The 20,019-nt window shown below is 38.6% G+C and overlaps 1 protein-coding gene across 2 annotated transcripts in view; it reads left to right on the top strand.

Annotated features, from left to right (window-relative positions):
- Nucleotides 1-20,019, top strand: part of LOC119141804 — a 44,811-nt gene that overhangs the window by 1,399 nt on the left and 23,393 nt on the right. For both annotated transcript variants that reach the window (XM_037374424.1, XM_037374425.1), the window contains exons 2-7: nucleotides 1,759-1,850; nucleotides 2,877-5,357; nucleotides 7,754-7,936; nucleotides 11,320-11,487; nucleotides 13,186-13,287; nucleotides 19,382-19,492. In XM_037374424.1, coding sequence (XP_037230321.1) covers nucleotides 1,793-1,850; nucleotides 2,877-5,357; nucleotides 7,754-7,936; nucleotides 11,320-11,487; nucleotides 13,186-13,287; nucleotides 19,382-19,492 — 3,103 coding nt within the window. In that variant the 5' untranslated portion in view covers nucleotides 1,759-1,792. The remainder of the gene's footprint in view (nucleotides 1-1,758; nucleotides 1,851-2,876; nucleotides 5,358-7,753; nucleotides 7,937-11,319; nucleotides 11,488-13,185; nucleotides 13,288-19,381; nucleotides 19,493-20,019) is intronic.

Here is a 20,019-nt window from a genome sequence, read left to right on the forward strand (position 1 = left end):
GGCTCTGGCACATCCAGTTGTTTAGCCTCACACAAAATTAAAGTTTTCAGAGGTAGAAATCAATAACTGTGTCTTGAAATAATTTCTTCCCAGCTGTTTGGGTAGCTATGTGTCACTTCATGCAGTGACATGTAACATGAGTCTTGTAACATCAATGCAATGATTTAAATGGCTTTATCCTAATCCTCATTTTTATAACAAAATCCATACTTCCCTTTTATACCAGGTAAGTTCACAGCCTGGAAAATACATTCATGCTCTTTCCACAATGACATATTTGATGTACTGATGAATGATCCTTTAAAGATTATTATGACTAGTAGCACTTGCAGTCGGTTGATTTTTCCCAACATAACTCTACTGGTTTTCAAGACTCTCTCAATGATGTACTAGCAGTTTGAATACTTCTCATTTCAAGCAATGTGAATTGTCTATTCTGATGTCATTCAGAATACAATAGAAAATCTTTGGATTAAATAAACAGAAGCAAATCTTAACACATTGAGTTATTTTGGGAAGTTGAGTATTTTCATTATATTTTAATACTGTAAAAACAAACAAACAAACAAAAAAACAACCTGGTTGTGAGTTTTGGTCAATCTTCCAAGGAAACATCAATCTCAGAAAATGCTGCCGATTCTAATTGGCTAGATATCTTCTACAGAGTAACCCTGCTCTGTAGGATACAGACCTTTTCCATCACTACCATGGCTTCAGCCAGTATTCAGCCCCATTGCACAATAGGAATGATAGATGACTCTGGATTTCAGCTATTCTGCTCACTTCAGTATAAATTTAAGGTCTCACTTCAGTGATCACCTGTAAGAAAATGACTAAGTAAACATGGATGCAAAGCTCATATCCTCATTGGGGATTTAGGGATTCTTCATGTGTCTTGAATTATTAAAGTTGACAAATAGTATAATCTGTAATGTCTCCCTTGGGCTGAGCTTCCTTTGATACCACGTTTCTTAAGGTCTGTTATATTCAGACAATGAAATTTTCCACAGGCCTGTGGAGAAACACAGACTTTTTAATTTCTGTTTTCTTGATTTTGGGAAACTAATAATGTTTTTAAATTAATTATTAGATGTTTTCCATTGCCATTTGATTTTAATTGGAATAGATCTTCAATACTAAGTCAGCATTAACAGTTAATCTTACATTTAACAAGTTCCCCTGTGACATGAAAAAAGGCAATTTTCTTCTTCCCACAAAGAAATGCAAGGGACAACCCAGACTGTGAGATGCATGTTGTTTTGCTCTGCATGCTGCTCAGCTATGCACTTAGTCCTAGCTGAGGCCTTTTATTCTCTTATATTAAGTCTGAATTTTTCTCAGAGAAAGAACAATTATTATTAAGTATTTCATTATGTATATAGATAAGACTGAATTTAAAATGAACGCTTAAAACAAAATAATGATCTCTAAAAATCAGAATCAGATAAAATTTTAGGCTGGAAAAGTTTAGCTACTGCCCAAATCTCCCAAAGACTTTGAAGAGTTTTGGTTTGGGCCCCATAGCTGAGATCATCAGACCTTGATTTTAAGCTATTATTTGGAAACTTTTCAAATGTGGTCCCAAATAACCAAAAGATGAAAACAGATGCATTAGTACCTCCCCTAGCACTTTTCTATTTTTCATTGTAACCAGTCAGTTCTTACACAGGAGAAAAGCCAACTTAGAAAGCCTGAGATAGAGAGCAAAATTATTCCAGAGAAACTTTCTCATTATCCAATGTTTTCCCTCCCACACAGAAGAGAGGAACCCAGATGCCCTCAGTTCTTAGAAATGAGTAGAAAAAGAAGAAAAAGCTGCAAGGGCAGAAAGAGCTCTGATTCCAGAGAATGTAAGTTTACAGAAATGTTTAATTTGACGTAAAAACATCAAAAACATAGGAGGTTACTCTGCATTTACTCATCAAGACAGAAATCCATCTTTGTGCCCAAAGCTGTTTGTCAAATTGGAAATGTCTACACTCAAGTGTGGTACATACAGGTGATGTCTTGATGAGGCTAGCTGTTTTATTGTAGTTGAGCTTCTATCTTAGCTATCTCTGGCAAAGTCTTTCCAAAGATGTTGGTGTTTAATTGCCTCACATTTTCAGCATTCTTGCTGTACATTTGTCAATGTTGTCCAAGTTTAATGGCTTGTTCTAGTTCTGCTTAGGTAGATGTCACTGTAAACTGTTACCCTTTAATGCACATGACCTCTTCTAAAAAAAGCCCAAGCAAGGGAGAATTTTATGTAATTGTAAGATTGCCATGAAAACTTGCCTAGTCCAGCCCCTGCCAGGAAACAGTATTTTCTTCTGCTTTGAACAGCAAGCTATGGCTCACACCTCCTGGCAATCTGCCAATGATCTACTGTGTGATTGTGACAACATTCATTAATCCCTTTGTTTGCTCACCTGTAAAAGGATTATAAAAGTCAAGTTCCACGTAATTTACTCAAAACTGTAAATATGCAATGGGATATTGATTGTCCCAGTGTGTTCACAGGAACAAAGTAAATACTGAGAGGGGTAATGGAAGTAAAAAGGGTGGATCCTTCTATATACAAATAGAATATCTTATCCTCTAACAACTGTAAAATTTTTGAGAAAGAAAAAGTGTTAATATATAATTTTTTTCCAGTCAGAGTGAGTTAACATGGCCTACCCTGTTTACCTGACCTCACAGTACTTACCGGATAATTAAGACTAAAGAATTTAATATCGAAATGAAAAAATAATGTTGTGGAATATACCCTGCACCTTAAAGATATAATAGACACTTTCTATGGAAAGTGTCTCAAAGTTAATCATACATTTGTGATACTGCTTACCAAATCATGGGGAAAATGTGTTTTCTTTTTTTTTTTTACCTTAAATCAGATGAACACTTGTCACCCATTTGTAAGTGCCAGCAAAATGTAGGAAGCCTTGACAATAAAGCAGATGAGGCTCTGGCTCACTTCACTGAGCCATTGGATGTAAAGGGTGCTAAAGAAGATGGAAAAGATCATGAAAACAAGAATCGGAGTAGCTCAGATGCATCTGAAGACAGAGACCTTGATAATGGATCAGACAGTGAAAAAGAAGAAAAGAAGGAAAAGAACTACCCTACTCAGATGTTCTCTCCTCAGCAAGATGAACTCCTAGCTACAGTAACTTTTGGTGAATCAGAGGGCTCATCTACAGGAAAAATTACACTGTGGGGCAAGCCAGACTCTGCAGAGTCCATCAGCTTGGCTACTGGAAAAATTATAGCAGAAGTTAAATATGGTTCTTTTAATGTGAAAGTAGAAATCAAGAATGTTTCTTTGTTTGATTCTGGAAAAAAGCTTGTAACTGAAAAAAGGAAAAGTTCAAAGAACAATAAACATTGTGATGAAAGACAATATCAGAAAAGCCAGTGTTCAAAATGTTCAAAGTACCAGTGTTCTTCGACTGGCTGTTCAGCAGAACACAATGGGAAATATAAAGGGCATAAACATAAAACTCAAAGTGCCATCAACGAAAATGCCTCGTTGAAAATGAACATTGAAGCAAAGGAAATTAGAGTGGAATGTATCAGCAGAAAGAAAAATCTAAAGCTTAACATCAAACCTGGTGATCAGGCACAGTGCAAAACTGGCAACACAGAACATGAAGATATGTATTGGAGTGAAATAGATTATTCTGTAGCAGAGGCACCTTGCAATACAGATTGTGAGTCATCTTTTAGCTTTCATGAAAAAGTAGACTGTGCATTTGCAGATGGATGTATGCTTCTCCCTCCACCTAAAGAATTTGCTGACTGTGACAAAATGCATTTGGATACAATTGCAGAGGGGGGATCTTTGTACCCTGTTAATGACAGTAAGGAATCTGACAGCGTCTCTACAGCCTTGAGTATTTGGGGAGAAGAAGATTATTTCTGGAAACATAACAAAAAGGACTATGAAGACCACATCAATGAAAAGGATGATTTTTCAAAAGATAGAATACTTTTCTCAAAAATAAATAATACAAATTGTCCTGTAGCTAGTAATACCCTGAATAACCCAAACATTGGGAAGGAGCATATCAATAAGAGCAACATATTAGGTCAAGAGAGAAACAACTGTGACAAATGCAAAGGCACAGGGCAAAAACCAGCAAGAAGAAAGTCTTTCCCAGACACTACCCTTGATGTACCATCACCAGTTCACCCCAGAAGGGATTCTGGCTTTTATTCATTGCCATCCTTAAAAGTATTGCCTAAGGAGACCAAAGGGGGAGATGTCTATAACAGGAACTCATATGTTCATACCAGCTGTACAGAACTTTCTAAGTGTCCTGACTTGACCTCCTCGCTGAGAAGTCTGAGGGTCCTTAAGTCTTCATATCAGTATGCTTTCATGTCATTTGATCATAATACTACCATTTATCCATCTGAGCCTGAAGAAAGTCTAGATGACACTTGTTTACTGAATGACTATGCAGACTATGTGGGGCAAGGTGAAGGAACAGAAGAAACATTAATGGAGAGTCTTCATTCCAGTGGTACTATAAATGAGAAAAAAGAAAACAGGCATGAGGAGCCTCTGAGAAACGTAGCTATATGGGAGGAAGACTCTGAGTCTACCGAAGATGCTTTAGATGAAGGAACAACAGAGTACAACCACCTAGAAAAACACGTTGAAATGCAGAACAAAGCTCAGTTGCTACAGATATCTCCACATTCTAGAAGCCATTCAGATGTACTTACTAATGACAAGGAAAGTACTAATTATGCATCTACAGAAAGTGCCCCAAACCAGTTTTCAGCTTTACAGCAAAAGGTTTACCCACGCCCTGCAGAGCCTGAGGTAACAAAGAAAAGGAGAGGGTCAGTGATGACTGTGATAACTGGAGAACTAGAACGAAGACTCATACAAGGTGACACTAAATTAATAGCTGATTCTTTTGGCTCTGTAGTGAAAAAAGAGTCTAAGCTTCCCTGTAGTATACAAGAAAAATCCTTGCTGTCATCCTCGCTATTTGATCCCAAGGAGCACGACACAAATAATGAATCAGAAAGCTTTCCTGAGACACAAGATAAATCTGGCCATATCCATGTTGAATCAAATGGTCATAATGATTCAGCACAGGCTGCCATATCATCTACCTCTTTAGCCTACACTGAAAGGAAAGAGAATCTGGCAGAACATTCAGATGTCAATGAAAGACCAAAGAACTTTTGCAGTAAAGAGCCAACAGATGATAGCTTAAGGGGAGAGCCTGGAACACATCAACTACCTCTATTAGCCAAATCCAACTCTTATGAAGTTGAGAAAAAGATTGAAATGAAAGAAGATTTTCATCAGAATCCAGATATACCCCCACCATCAGTAAAACAGATTAGTCAGAAAGGTAGGTGTTTTATATAAGACTTTTGAAGTTAATATCAGTTACACACCTTTTGCACAGGTGGTTTAGTGCTTTAGTGACATCTTTTATGGGAAAAGTATATTAAAACTTTTACAAAGAGATTATATTGGTATGCTCGGTCATTTGGTTATAATATGCAGTTATTGTGCTGAGGATCCCTGGAGCCATCTTGTAGAGCCAAGTAATTTAAATACAAAAAATAAAGAAAATTTTAATGCAGCTTTGCTCAAGAAGTGGGTTTCTAACATTAAACAGTCAGCCCATCCTATGCACTTCATGAAAGAAACAAACACCAAAACAGGAAGGGGAATTTGCAGTTGCCATGTGGCATGAACTCAGAGCTCTAGTCAGTGTTTTAAACCACATAAATCTGTTTCTGGAATCCATGTGATCTAAGCAAATAATACTAAGTACATCTTGGTCCTAATTCTGGCTGAGCTTTTACATGTCGTGGAATGACCATAGTGGATCATTTAACCTTCTCTTCCCCTCTCTTCATGTAGTTAAGAAAACTACAGACAAACAAGATTTTTGATAGCTAGTCTTTTAGAAAATTTCCTGTCTTCCCTTCTGTAATCTACCTACCCATATCTATAACCAGTCATTTAAAAGAAGTGTTTTGAATCATAAAAATGTAAAACCATGCTGGGACACTGCACACTACAATGTAAGTTTTTTACATCGTGAATATGTACACACACATATGTGTGTGTGTGCGTGTTTGAAATATCACTCCAAACACTTTAATTTTAATTATTTTTTTTAATGTTAAATTATATGCAAATACAACTCAGAGCATCCTTTCCAGAAGAAAATAGTTCCAGCAGGTTTGGAGGTTAGGAGGTTTATACTATTGAAAAATACATACTTCCTTACCATGGGAAAATGTACTTAAGAATCATTATAAAAAACATCAGGAAGTTTTTAATAATCTTTCTAGTTCACATCTAGGTCATCTTGTTTGGCACTGGAAATTTCAAAAATGCCTGAAATCTATATATACTATATTGCTAGATATTGCTATATAGATCAATATCTAAGATACTAAAATACATAGAGAATTAATTAAATGGAAATCTCTTTAGAACAAGATATAGAAAGAAGACACTCAAGGAAGCCTGCATGCTCGAAAGTCTTGGCTTACACTTCAGACCTCAGGGGTTAGACACGCAGCACACAAGTGAGGTGTAGCTATTTCTTGGATTTGTATTTTATTCTCTCCTCTTTCCTTTTACCCCTTGCTAAGAATTACCTATGTGTGTTCTTTCTCTTACCTATCACTTCACCTGGTTGGTAATTTTGGCCCCCTTTTGGTCTATGTTTGTATTTTGATTTTTCATCTGTGTTATTATTCTTAGCAACACTGTGGAGGTCCTACCTTGTTTTAAAACTCGTTAATATGAAACAAAGTCCACTTGTAATGTGGCAATACTGACCTACTCAGTCAAGATATTGGGCACAAGGGGTGATGTGGGACTTCCTGTGCTCAGTGATGCTGGAAAGGACACGTAGCTTATTTCAACAGAGTGAGAGCATCTAGTACAGATGCATATGTCGTAAACAGGACAGGGGAATCCAGGCAATCTACAAGTCTTCTGGTGTTGTGGCAACTTAATTATTATCAGAGGGGCAAGGACTTATGCAAAGAGCAGTACAAGAGCACTACAAGAAATAAGTTTCCTGAATGTCAACTTTAGCCAACTGCCTTGGAAAAGGAGCTCAGTGACACAGGTCTGTGATGAAGATCTAACTGAAGCCAGAAAGAGGTTATTGAGCCAAGAGAGTACTGACACAGTCCTCTAGGGAGCCTGCTGAGGCTAGGCTCACTTTCTCCCTATCTGCCCTTGCCAGTGGGTACAGTTGCATTTTCAGAACAGAATCTAACACAAAGTCTGTTTTCCAATTGTTGTTTTATCTGAAATAGTAATACAACAAATAGATTTATATGGCCCTACCTGGAAAGAAACCTAAAGTAGAAAGGTATATCCTCTTTTTATCTGCATGTGTGTTTTGCAAGATTTTTAATATTTAAATAGCACTTTATATATCTACATGCTGACCACTTCAAAAATGTATGAGCACTTGTAATACAATCCATGAGCAAGTTACATGTTTCTGCATAAAACTGGTGCTATACAAATGGCTACGTAGGTACGACAGATGCCACTACCACAAGGTAATTACATGTACTTTTCTCTGCATGAAGACCTCAACTAGTCTAAAATACATACTTTATTAGTATTTTCAGTACTACTTGGTATTTTCTTTTCTATGTTTGGTTAGGTTATTCTTGTATTTAGAATGTGGAAATTTTAAACAGTGTAGTTGTTAAAGGTGTCTTCCGCATTCCTCACAAACAGTGTCTGGTTGTAATTTAGACTTGAAGTCAGAAATGAATAAAACCAGAAAGCTACCTTTGATGAAAGACACCAGAGCAAGCGATAGTTCCCAGGAAGAAGCAATAGACCAGTGGGCCAGGAGACGCAAACAGTTCAAAGACAGCAAAAAATGCAGTTCAACTGGAGGAAGCTCCATAAACAGCACAATCACTGAGGGATCAAGTGAGTATTTCAGTCTTATGCTTGTATTCTTTCTTCTTCATGTGATTGACATTCTGACAGGGTTTTCAGCTGAGGAAACTGATCTTCAGTTCATAACCTGAGTCTCTGTCTTCATTATCATGAGCAAGCATGTTTTATTCAATTGAACTATTCCTCACTATGGGAGTTAGTATTCTCTGTTCATACAATCAAGTTAACAATCTGACTGAAATAATCGTACCATCCTTGTTCATATGCAACTAACATTAAGACGAGCTCTAAGTGTAGACAGACAGGTAATCACTTATGGCAGCAGCTTTGAGGGTATAACAGAAATCATAATCCTGATGCCTACTTTGCTTATGTCAAAGCCATGTTGAGCTGAGAGTCCTTCTCTCCTCGCTAAGATAACCACCTACTCCACCTTTTATCTTCAGGCTTGTTGCCTAGATTGTCCTTCACTGTCCCTCCAGTTACTGAAGCAGTTAGTCCTGTAACTGTCTCATTAAGCAATCTGTCACCTTGCCATATGCTTGAGCCTATACCAAACTCATCAGCTTAAATCACATGGGAAGGCATTTTAAAGTTGAACTGCTTAATAAATTTACATTTCATGCAGATGGAGTCCCCAAGAAAGGATTGCACAGTCTAGGAGAGAACATTTGTCGTACTTCTTACTTCACACTGCCTTTGCCTCCTGTTTTGCTATTTTAGTAATGTAAGAAGGACTTTGTGCAGATGAAGAAATGTGCACTTCCCTGTGGAAATATGTTGTGCTATAATGGTTACTTTTGGTATGGGAAATTTCATTTGTAGATGTATAACCTCCTTTTTGGAAAATGTTAAATGCAAGCCTTCAGAAGACTGGCAGCTGTAAGACTTCAGTGAGGGTCCAATACAAGATAAACAGTAAATATGTTCTATCCCTGTACTACAGAATTAAGCCCTATACCATCATCAGGGTCTTGATTCACTGCCTAAACATAGGTGTCAGTCACCAGTGGGAACACCAATTGCGTTCTGGGGTATGTGACCTAAAGGGGACCCATGCCTTTCTGAAGCAGTAACTGGATGGCAGGTAAGAAACCCTAAGGCATGTAACATGGTACTAGACACCTGTGTTCACATAGCTGAGTCAATCCCAAAGTTTCTAATGCTTGTTAAAAACAGCACGGATGACTGTCGTTTCACATGAAAATGAAAAAGCTATTTATTTGTAGCACTATCCTAAGTCCACAGCAAGGACCTTAGAAAGCCACTGTGTCAAACCACCAGAGCTCAAAAACCAAACCTGTCAGGAGATACATACACCAAGATAAATTGTTCATTGATTTCAACAGTGATGTCTTTTGAATATAAAGCTCGACAATAATTTTTACTTTATCAGGCACATGCTGGTTTCGTAGAGAACATATACAATAGATAAATAAATAAATTTTTAAAGCCACCAAACCAAACAAATGAATCAAAAAAGACCAAGCTGCAAGATGTAGAATTGCTTTCTTTGTGACAAAGCTTTTGGTAGCACATAGCATGAACATGAAGTTGCCTCCAGAAAAGGTGAGAAAGCAGGCAATTCTGTCACAAATCCTAGTATTTTGAATAGTATGCTACAGGCCTGAGACTTCAGTCCCTTTTCTTTTGGTAGCTAGGCTGTTCCCTGTTGTTTGCAGACTTGGGGACAGCTCTAATCAATACTTGGAAGCAGCAGCTCCTTACATGCTTACTTCCAGGAGCTGAGAAGCAGCTAATTGCAGCTTGTTCCTGACACTCAAAAACTGCTCAGTTTGACATTTGTGCCGAAAGCTCAAGGAGGGGAAAGGTGAAGACATTCAAGAAATGTCTTGGCGTAACTCCATAATGCCAGCATGGCAGCATTTATTTCTCTGGTTTTGCCTATTTGTCACATTTTAGGCTGTACTACAGTTATAACAATTCAATATTAAACCAGCAAAATACTGTGCTGTAATGAATTGTTTGGTGTTAGTCTAGGTTGTCTAGGTTCATGGTAGCATGCTAAGATGTGCTTTAAACATAGCAGTCCAGTAGAATTTATTTATGTCTTCATTTTTGTTTATTTACTAGTATTTTTTATGCAGTTAATCATGTTACCTCATACTGCCTGCACAGTAAGTGAGAAGCCAGTGGATGTGGAGCTTTTGTCTAAATAGACACCATTAAACGAACTGTAAAAGTGAATAAAGACCACCATTTAGATGAAATCAGGAAGTAACTTGTAGAACAAAGCTAAATAAAGGTTAATTTTTATTGTATCTGTTTTTAAACTGAAAATCATTCTGCATAATTGCCACATCAAGCACAGAATAAACAAAGCAAACAGATCCTTTCTCCAGCTTCATTAAATCTAGCTGCGTTATACCAGGCATTTTGTACTGAAAGAAACATGATTTTATTTTTCCTTCTCAGACAATGCTTTATACTAAAGCATTTTTTCAGTCTATCTGTCAGCACAGTCTCTGATGGTCTATACTTTTATATATCTTTCACCATCCACAGTTTTAACTTTGAAGTTTTGTCTCCTGGTCTGCTTCAGAAATTGACATACCATTGCATAGCCTTTTTCTCCACAGTAACTGCTGTTTGCAGCCTGCCTGTCACACGATCAGCGGCCTGATGCCCCATCTCCTTGACAACCTGAATGTTACTGCTTTTTCCTTTAGCAGAGAATTAGAGCTCTCCTCCAACTCCATGTTATGTGGCATGGTTTGAGTCAGTGGACTGAGTGCAAAACACCATAATTGTACATTAATATAAAATGTAAATCTCAAAATCTTCATAACACATGTAACATCATACAAATATTCAGGAGCCTAGGACAAGCCAGAAGTTCTATATTTAAAACCAAGCCAAAACAAAACAAACACCCAAAACTATTCTTTCCTCACCTCCTTTTTAATAAAACTAAATATACACATCTGGAAAAGCTAAAATTAAGCGAAGAGCAAATATGGTCATCATTACCTCAGTTGTGCCAGTTACTTTTCAGCTTCCCTTTTGTCTTTCCATACGCACTGAACTCATACTCAATTTCTAGAAAATGTGTTTGGTTTCCTAATCAAATAGGCTGCACAGGAAAGGTTAACAATTGCCTAAAGCCAGACTTCTTTTAAAGAGGTGCAGCTCCTGTTTTGACCATTTGCATTAAGACTTCACTTGGCATGCAAGTTCAACATCCAATAGCATCCAATATTGTGTTCTCATATTTGGATGTGTTTGCAAACTGCCCTTTTAACACCAGCAAAATTGCAGAACTAAGAACAGATATTACAAACAGTTAATTAAGAAGCTTGTGGCACTTCTTTCATGCTGACTGGCTGGGGTCTGTTATTCTTCATGCATTTTCCCTACTGACATTACTTTTACCTGTTTTATCATCATGACAGTAAATTCAGAGGACGCTCGGTCAGTAGAGCTGGGACTACATTCTGAAAATGAGGACAGAGGTTTTTATACAGAAATCTTTCATTCTGCTTCCTGGGTTTTCAGAGGAGATGATGTCTCTCCGGATAATAGTCCTAGATGTCTCAGCAAAAGGCCTAGACCAGTGGCAAGTAAGTTAGCTAAAGCAACAGGTAATAAATGTCATTAAAATTTATTTATTTGGGGCACTCTGAAGATTCCAGGGGTCAACATTTTGGAGAAGACATTCACACTGAAGACAGAGGTTATAAAAAAACGTAAAGTAGTTCTTATTTAGCTACTGTCTCGCAAAATGTCATAATTACTTGACAAAACTGATACTGGTAAAAGGTCATAATTAAACCTTTTCTCTTGCTACAGGATAAGGGCAGAAGCAATGTAATTTCATAACTTCTTCAAGCATGAAAAAATCATAGAGAACTATTTACAGACATAAAGTGTTATAATAATCATAAAATCTGATCTCCATCAAACTTTCAAATATAGTAGATTCAGAAAGAACGATTTGCTGTATGAAGCGTTGTTCTGTTTGTAGTTTAAACCTTGTCATGCAAACACATATGATGAATAACTTTTGCAGGGGGATAGGATGTCCTCCTTCACTCTTCAAATGTTAAATTACTGAAAAGTAGCACAGTTCAAAGAACTAAGACAAACTGGAACACCTATGTAGCCTTCTATGTGATAGTTCTTTGCTGGAGCTCATAAATCATTCACAATGTAAAAGAAAACAAATGTCCTCTATACATCTCCAGATATGAAAAATCTCCCTTAAAATATGTGAGAATATTCTGCAGAGCCATTTTGGTTGTCTCTTTTCCCAGGGGACAGTTCAGAAGTTCAGGAAGATAATTAAAGTGGGTATTGAAGTATCTATGCTCTTTTAAAAAGACAGGTAGCATCAATTGGCCTGCTAGTGAAGTAACCTTTAAAGTAATTTCTACCTTCCAAATATTACACAATTTGAAGACAAAACAGCTGTCATAAATTATTATTAAATTGGCCTCCATTAAACAAACACAGTAAGGCAGTCAAATTATAAAAATCAGACACTGAGAATTCAAATTTACACTTAAATCCTTCATGAGTATAAGATTTACTAACAAGCCAGATCATTTGACACACATAATACTAGACTCTGAGAGAAGGTTCAAAGCAGTCAGTTAGACCCTGATATTGCTTTTTACTGAGGCTGATTAACTTGTGCTGACTTAAGACACTTCACGTGGGAACAGCCACTAGTGGCAGGAGATGGCAGTGTGGCTGGGGGTTAGACTAGAGAGCTGGGAGGCAGTGGGAGTGGAGAGTGGACAGGGAAGTGTAGATGAAGGGAAAGAAACAACTGTTATCCAAAAGTTAGAGACCTTCTAAAACATAAAAAGAATGAAACTGCAAAAAACAGATTTAAGCTCATTTGATAATTTAGAGTGTATTTTGCATTTGCAGCTTAGAAGTTTGACACAGAGCACAGGAGCACTTTTCTTGAGCACATTTATTGACAGAAAACTGTCAATAGAGTGGAATATCTCAATGATTCTCCACCTCTTCATTACAAAATACAGGCACTTAAACTTCTGATGATAGTACACTTCATAGATGTGTCTGTCTTTTCCCTAACATGAATCGTACTTGATCAATCATGGCATGAGCAGGATACACAGTGGCAGTGGAGCAGCACCAAATAGCTAGGATTGGTACTGAAAACATCCCAGTCTTTTGCAGAATCAGTAACTGTCAGTGTCTATAGATAAAGAGTTTTAAAAGCTGCTGCTTTTTAAATTGAACTTAACTTGTAGAGAAAAAGGTATGTCTTTTTTCCCATTCTGCAGTTCGTGAAAGAACAGTGAAGATTGCTAAAGGAACTGGCAATTACCCTTGGGGTTTCAGGATCCAGTTCTCAAAGCCTATCCTTGTGACTGAAGTTGACACAAGTAAGTTATATTTGTACAAGTTAACTTTTCTTATGAAAATGTATAAAAATAAATATATAATATTTACTAATATTAATATACTAATAGTATAATATTAGTAAATATTATCTACATAATATATAACATCTTTCAATAATAATATATAATATAGATGTACATAAATAATTTCCATAATTAGTCGGTGTAAAGTGTTTAATAACATGTGTTTGAATTGCCCATGACAAACTACCTTAGGGCCCCATTATGCCTGTAAGTAAACTGTGGACTTCACTGTTCTGTGTCCTTCGAAGCCAGTTGATACCTCCTGCAAGTGCCTACATCCAGTCTCTCTCCAAATGTGAAGTCTAGAACTTCTGGAGACTGATATCCATAATGACAACAGGCCTTTAAGAATGAAATGGAGGATGCAGTGATCCTCATAACAACAGTTCCTAAAGTCTTATTAGCCAGGGACACTTCTGCTTGGATGGGCTTCCATTGAGTCACCTATAAATCTCAACAGTGTGCTGTTAACTTCTGCAGGATATTTCAATGATTGTGAGGAACTCTAGAAGAAACTCACACAACTGAGTGAATGAGCAAAAAAATGGCAGATGAATTTCAACAAAGATGAAGTGTAAGATAATGCCTCTAGAGAGAAATTATACCATGCCTACATGATGGGGAACATGGTATTGGCATTTATGCTCAGAAATGAGATCTTGGGAGTCGCCACTGAAGGGCCTTTGAAATCATCAGCTCTGTGTGCAGTAGCAGCTTAGAAATCTGGCTGAAAGCTTGCTCCATCAGTGATAGCAGTAAGAATGAGACACAGGCAGTCAGAGTCATTTTGCTGCTACCTAAAAGCTTAGTTCACCCAAATCTAGAGTACTGGTTGCTGTACTGCTGTCTGTATCTTAGGATGGACACAGCAGAATTAGAGAAGGAGCATAAGATACAGGAGTCTCTGACAGATTTCTACTACCAAAGGCAGATATAATGAAAAATCTCATCCTAGACCAAGTATGCCAGTGCATGTCCTCTAGCAAGGCATCTAAGAATACGTCTGTCACTTTACCAGCCTTACGTATTATATGGTCCAGCTTCCTGACAATGCTGGGAAAGGCTGTGAATTCAGAGGTCTATGAATCTGTTAGCTGAACCCACCGTTTTAAAATCTGACTTCTGAGCTACTAAATAGGGTCATCATTAAACTCCACTAGAGAAGATCAGAAAAGCCAGAAATCTGAGTAAGGGAGCAACATGCAGAGAAAAAAAAAAAATTACATACCTGAAAAGGTCAACACCTTCCTTACACTTGCATTACTGAGACTGGTATTAGAAACCCATGAATTCCCTTAAGATCTGAACATAGATTTATACTTCAGTCATGCTTTTTACATGATACTGCTGTTCAGTTCTAAAAGTAGTTCTAACTTGTGGCCTCAGAGCAAATGTTCTACTTATTAAGCACTAAAAATAAAGCCTTCAGTCTAAAAGAAGAACTCAGGCAAAGGACAGACCTATTCAAAAGAAATAAGAGCAAATGTTGGAAGTGATTCCTTTACTCTCTATATAGCTATACCTATTGTTCATCAAAGGATCTTGTAATCTTTTACTGTTAAAATTGCTAGCCCTTGTTCTCATGGGGGACTTCAACATACTGGATATCTCCTGGAAATAGAACACAGTGGAGAGGGAACAGTCTAGGAGGTTTCTGGAGTGTGTGGGAGACAGCTTCCCGACACAGCTGGTCAGTGCCCCAACCACAGGAGATGCCCCACTGGGCCTGGTGCTTACAAACAGGGAAGGACTGGTGAGTGACGTGGTGGTCAGAGGACATCTTGGGCAGAGCGATCATGAGATGATAGATTTTTTGATTCCTGGAGAAGTAAGGAGGGGGGTCAGTAGAACCACTATGTTGACCTTCCAGAGTGCTGACTTTGGCCTATTTAAGAGCCTGGTTGACAGAGTCCCTTGGCAGACAGTCCTGGAGGGCCAAAGGGGTGCAGAAAGGCTGGAAATTCTTCAAGAAGGCAGTCTCAAAGGCACAGGAGCAGGCCATCCCCATGTGCCAAAAGATGAGCCCATGGAGGAGAAGAGACTGGCCTGGCTGAACAGAGAGCTTTGGCTGGAACTCAGGGGAAAAAGGAGAGTTTCCCACCTTTGGAAGAAGGGGCAGGCAGCTCTGGAGGACCACAAGGATGTTGTCAAAGAGACGAAAGCCCAGCTAGAATTTGGGCTGGCCACTGCCATAAAAGATAATAAAAGTTTTAACAAATACATTAGAAATAAAAGGAGGGCCAAGGATAACCTGCATCCTTTATTGGATGTGGTGGGGAACACTGCCACAAGGGATGAGGAACAGGCTGAGGTACTTAATGCCTCCTTTGCCTCAGTCTTTAATAGTAAGAGCAGTTAATTTCAGGGTACTTAGTGCCCTGAGCTGGAAGACAGGGATGAGGAGGAGAAGAATGAAGTCCCCACAGTCCAGGACGAAACAGTTAGTGACCTGCTGCTCCACCTAGACACACACAAGTCTATGGAGTCGAAGGGTACTGAGGGACTGGGGGTACTGAAGGTACTGAAGGACCTGATGGAGGAGCTCTCCAAGCCACTTTCCATCAGTTTTCAACAATGCTGGCTAACTGGAGAGGTCCCAGAAGACTGGAGGCTAGCCAGTGTGATGCCCATCTACAAGAGGGGCAGGAAGGAGGATCTGGGGAACTGCAGGCCTGTCAGCTTGACCTCGATACCAGGAAAGGTTATGGAGCAGATCATCCTGAGCACCTTCATGCTGCACACACAGGACAACCAGGGAATCAGGCCCAGCCAACATGGGTTTATGAAAGGCAGGTTGAGCTTGACAAACCTGATCTTCTATGACAAGATGACCCACATAGAAGATGAGGAAAACGCTGTGGATGTTGTATATCTTGACCTTAGTAAACCCTTTGACACCATCTCCCATGGTGGCTTAGATGGGTATACTTTATGCTGGGTAAAATGCTGGCAGGACGGCCAAGTCCAAAGAGTGGTGGTGAATGGAGTCACATCCAGTTGGTGACCAGTCACAAGTGGAGTTCCCCAGGGCTCAGTACTGGGGCCAGTTCTGTTTAATATGTCTTTATTGATGATCTGGATGAGGGGATCAAGTGCACCCTCAGTGAGTTTGCTGACCACACCAAGCTGGGAGGTGAGTTGATCTGCCTGAGGGCAGGCTGGCTCTGCAGAGGGATCTGGACTGGCTGTAGCAATGGGCCAAGGCCAGTTGTATGAGGTTCAGCAGGGCTCAGTGCCGGGTCCTGCCCTTGGGTCACACCAGCCCCACGCAGCGCTACAGGCTGGGGCAGGGCAGCTGGAAAGGGCCTGGTGGGAAAGGGCCTGGGGGTGCTGGGTGACGGCCGGCTAGGCAGGAGCCAGCAGTGTGCCCAGGGGGCCCAGGTGGCCAGCAGCACCCTGGCCTGTGTCCCCAGCAGTGTGGCCAGCAGGACCAGGGCAGTGATCGCCCCCCTGTACTTGGCACTGGTGAGGCTGCACCTCAAACCCCGTGTTCAGTTTCGGGCCCCTCCCTACAAGAGGGCTGTAGAGGTGCTGGAGCATGTCCAGAGATGGACAAAGAAGGTGGTGAAGGGTCTGGAGCACAAGTCTTATGAGGAGCAGCTGAGGGAACTGGGGTTGTTTTGTCTGGAGAGGAGCTAGGCTTGAGGGAGAACTTATTGTTTTCTACAGCAACCTGAGAGGAGGCTGTAAGCAGGTGGGTGTAGGTCTCTTCTCCCAGACAAGTGACAGGACAAGATGAAACATTTTCAAGTTACCTCAAGGCTTAGATTGGAGAAAGGGTGGTGAAGCATTGGAACAGGCTGCCCAAGGAGGTTGTGGAATCACCATCCCTGGAGGTATTTAAGAAATGCATAGATGCAGTGCCTGGGGACATGGTTCAGTGATGGACTTGACAGTCCTCCGTTAATGTTGGACTTGATGATCTCAAAGGTCTTTTCCAACCTAAATAATTCTATCATTCTATGATTCTATGTAAACTACATGAAAATAAACAATTTTTGACATGGGATCCTAGACATCATTTTATTTTTACATGTCTGAATATAATTAGGAATTTCCATTATCAATTGAAGCTTTGCCAATAATGTATATTTTGAAAACTTTGCCTGCAGAATACTATAAAAAGATACATTTTTTATATATATATGAAAGAAAAAATACTATAAAAATACTTACAAAAGAATTAGTAACGTTAAATTGTGGCTAAAGTGGCTGTGTAATGTTCTTCATCCTGAAACAGCTACCTAGTTTTGTTCCAGAACATTTTTTTGTACTCTTTGTGCCTAATAATCTTCACAGTATAACTTCTGTGAAAAATAATTTACTGTGAATCTGAGAAAGTAAATTTGAACGAAAAAAATTGTTCTGCTCATCTTATTAGAATGTAACTTTTGACTACAAGGTTAAAGATTAGTATTTTTCGTTGCTGATTATTTTAAGGAAAAGAACGTTACTGGGCTCAGCCATCATTTGTCCAAGTAGCACAACTGTGTCCATGTGTCTGTGCTTGGACAACTAGCTGGTTTTATCAAATTGCTGGAAATTCCTGTACCTGTTGATATGAAATTATCTCTGTTGCAATAAAATGTTTCTTCTTTCTGGCATTAAAAGTTTCAGATGGTTTCCCATCTGTAAACATACAGATTCCTTTAGAGTTCTTTCATCAAAGAAGATAACCTCTAAAGATGTTTTTCAAATTAGAATGTGGGAAAGTTTTTTAGCTAAATATAAATAAACCATAGATCATTTATGCAACATTAGCCCTAATTCATACCAATTTAACTCTGTAACTTACTAATGAAAATTAAACATAGCTACTCACATTGTATATCACTCCTCTTGTTTATTTGTATGTCTTGTTTTCAAAGGCAGTTGCTTTAAAAAAGCAACCACAAAAAAAAAAAAAATTCTTTTTTACAGGCAAACTTCTAGTAAAATTCTGTTTTCTCAAAATATGACTAATTTCATTAAAACAAATTTTAAAATTGCATTTGTATCCCTTTTTTGTTTGCACTCTGAGACATTATTAATATTTTGGAGACTGCTTATGATCATATATTCTTGTATGAGATCCTGAAAGCCAGTGCAAACCAAAATGTGCTGGCATTTGTGAATGATTTGTAATAAAGATCAGAGTGAACCATGGCTTTTTTGTGCCTATTTATTATTAAGCTTTTACAAATCTTTTCCCTACAACTTCTAAGCATCCTCGGAAATACACTGAATGATCACATTTACTACATGATAGGGTACAAAATCTTTAAAAATATACATGAAATAGTATGGACATGGAACAGTATTTTCCAAAACCAATTTTTTCACAGCGCATTAGGAATGCTTAATTCTAAAGGAGAAGGAAAAAACTCCAAGAAATTTGTAACTGGGATTTAAGTAACTGCATATTGATGCCCATGAATGGACCATATGTGTCACTTCCCTGATTTGCCTCCATTCCTCACTGGCATCTGCCTGAGCCCTATAGGACTGCACGTGCTTTGCAACAGTTAGCAAACAAACAAAAGGTTGATATATTAACAAATCTGATTCAGTCCCTCCTTCATTGACCCTTTGTTAACTTACTATGTTATTTCCTCCTAAAGACAAACCCCATATAGCCAAATTCTTTTAACCAGCAGTAGAAATATCAGCAGAGAAAGCAGGCTTTTGGTTTTAAATCTGAAGCTCACCAGAAGAATAGATGTTTTTTCTACTGACTTTACTAAACACTGCACCAGGTCTTTGTTTGTACTTTAGGCCAAAACGCTTAGATACTGAAATGCCTATTTGCATCTTAAAGTGTTTTTAATGAAATTTCTCCGCTGTCAGTGATTATATAGTGTTGAATCAGTATCTAAATCCTGAAGTTTCACTTACAGACAGCTAACAAGTTGCTCAGAAAAACTTGCTCTACTTCTAAGCTGACATCACAAAGGCCCCAAATCATAATTCTTGACTGGTTAGACAGATACCTGCTTTACTAGAAGAGTTTGATCACATAGGCATGTTTGATGTCTTAACTCTGAATAAAGTATTTGGTTTATTTTAATTCCAGACAGTGCAGCTGAAGAAGCAGGGCTTCAGGTTGGGGATATCCTGATAGCAGTCAATGGAACTGATGTCACCAGCATGCCACATTCAGAAGCTGCCAATCTGGCAAGGAAAGGTAAGTGTGAGATCACAATAAATTATTCAGATGGTCAGGATTGCTGTGCAATGCTCCAAATACATCCAGACAAGTTGGGTGGCAGATGCAATAGAAATCTTAATTGTTTAATGCATTAGTATTTAATACAGTAGTATTGCCTAAATCACTTTTTTATCTAGATCTTGCTAGGAACACAGAAGAAAAAGGACATACAAAGTATTTCCCAAAGTGCACACATGACAGTAAGGCTTTTGGCTCTCCTTCCCTAAAGAAAGTGACTGAGAAAGTTCTGAAAGCAACTGCAGAGACACCAATACCTTATTTATGCCTTATGCTTCCTCAGGGAAAGAATTCACAGCTCGGTTCAGTGCACCCAGTAGTTATTTCTGTGTCACCAAGACCTGAAGTCTGATCAGGAGAGCAGACAGGTTACTTCATGAGGCATCCTGTTGCAGCACCACAGTAACAAGGAGTCAGCAATATTAATCATGCATATTCTTCCTAGAACTGTGATGACTAAAGCCCAAAGATACCCATGTTTGCAT

Source organism: Falco rusticolus, chromosome Z, assembly GCF_015220075.1.
Source record: "Falco rusticolus isolate bFalRus1 chromosome Z, bFalRus1.pri, whole genome shotgun sequence".
Classification (NCBI taxonomy): domain Eukaryota; kingdom Metazoa; phylum Chordata; class Aves; order Falconiformes; family Falconidae; genus Falco; species Falco rusticolus.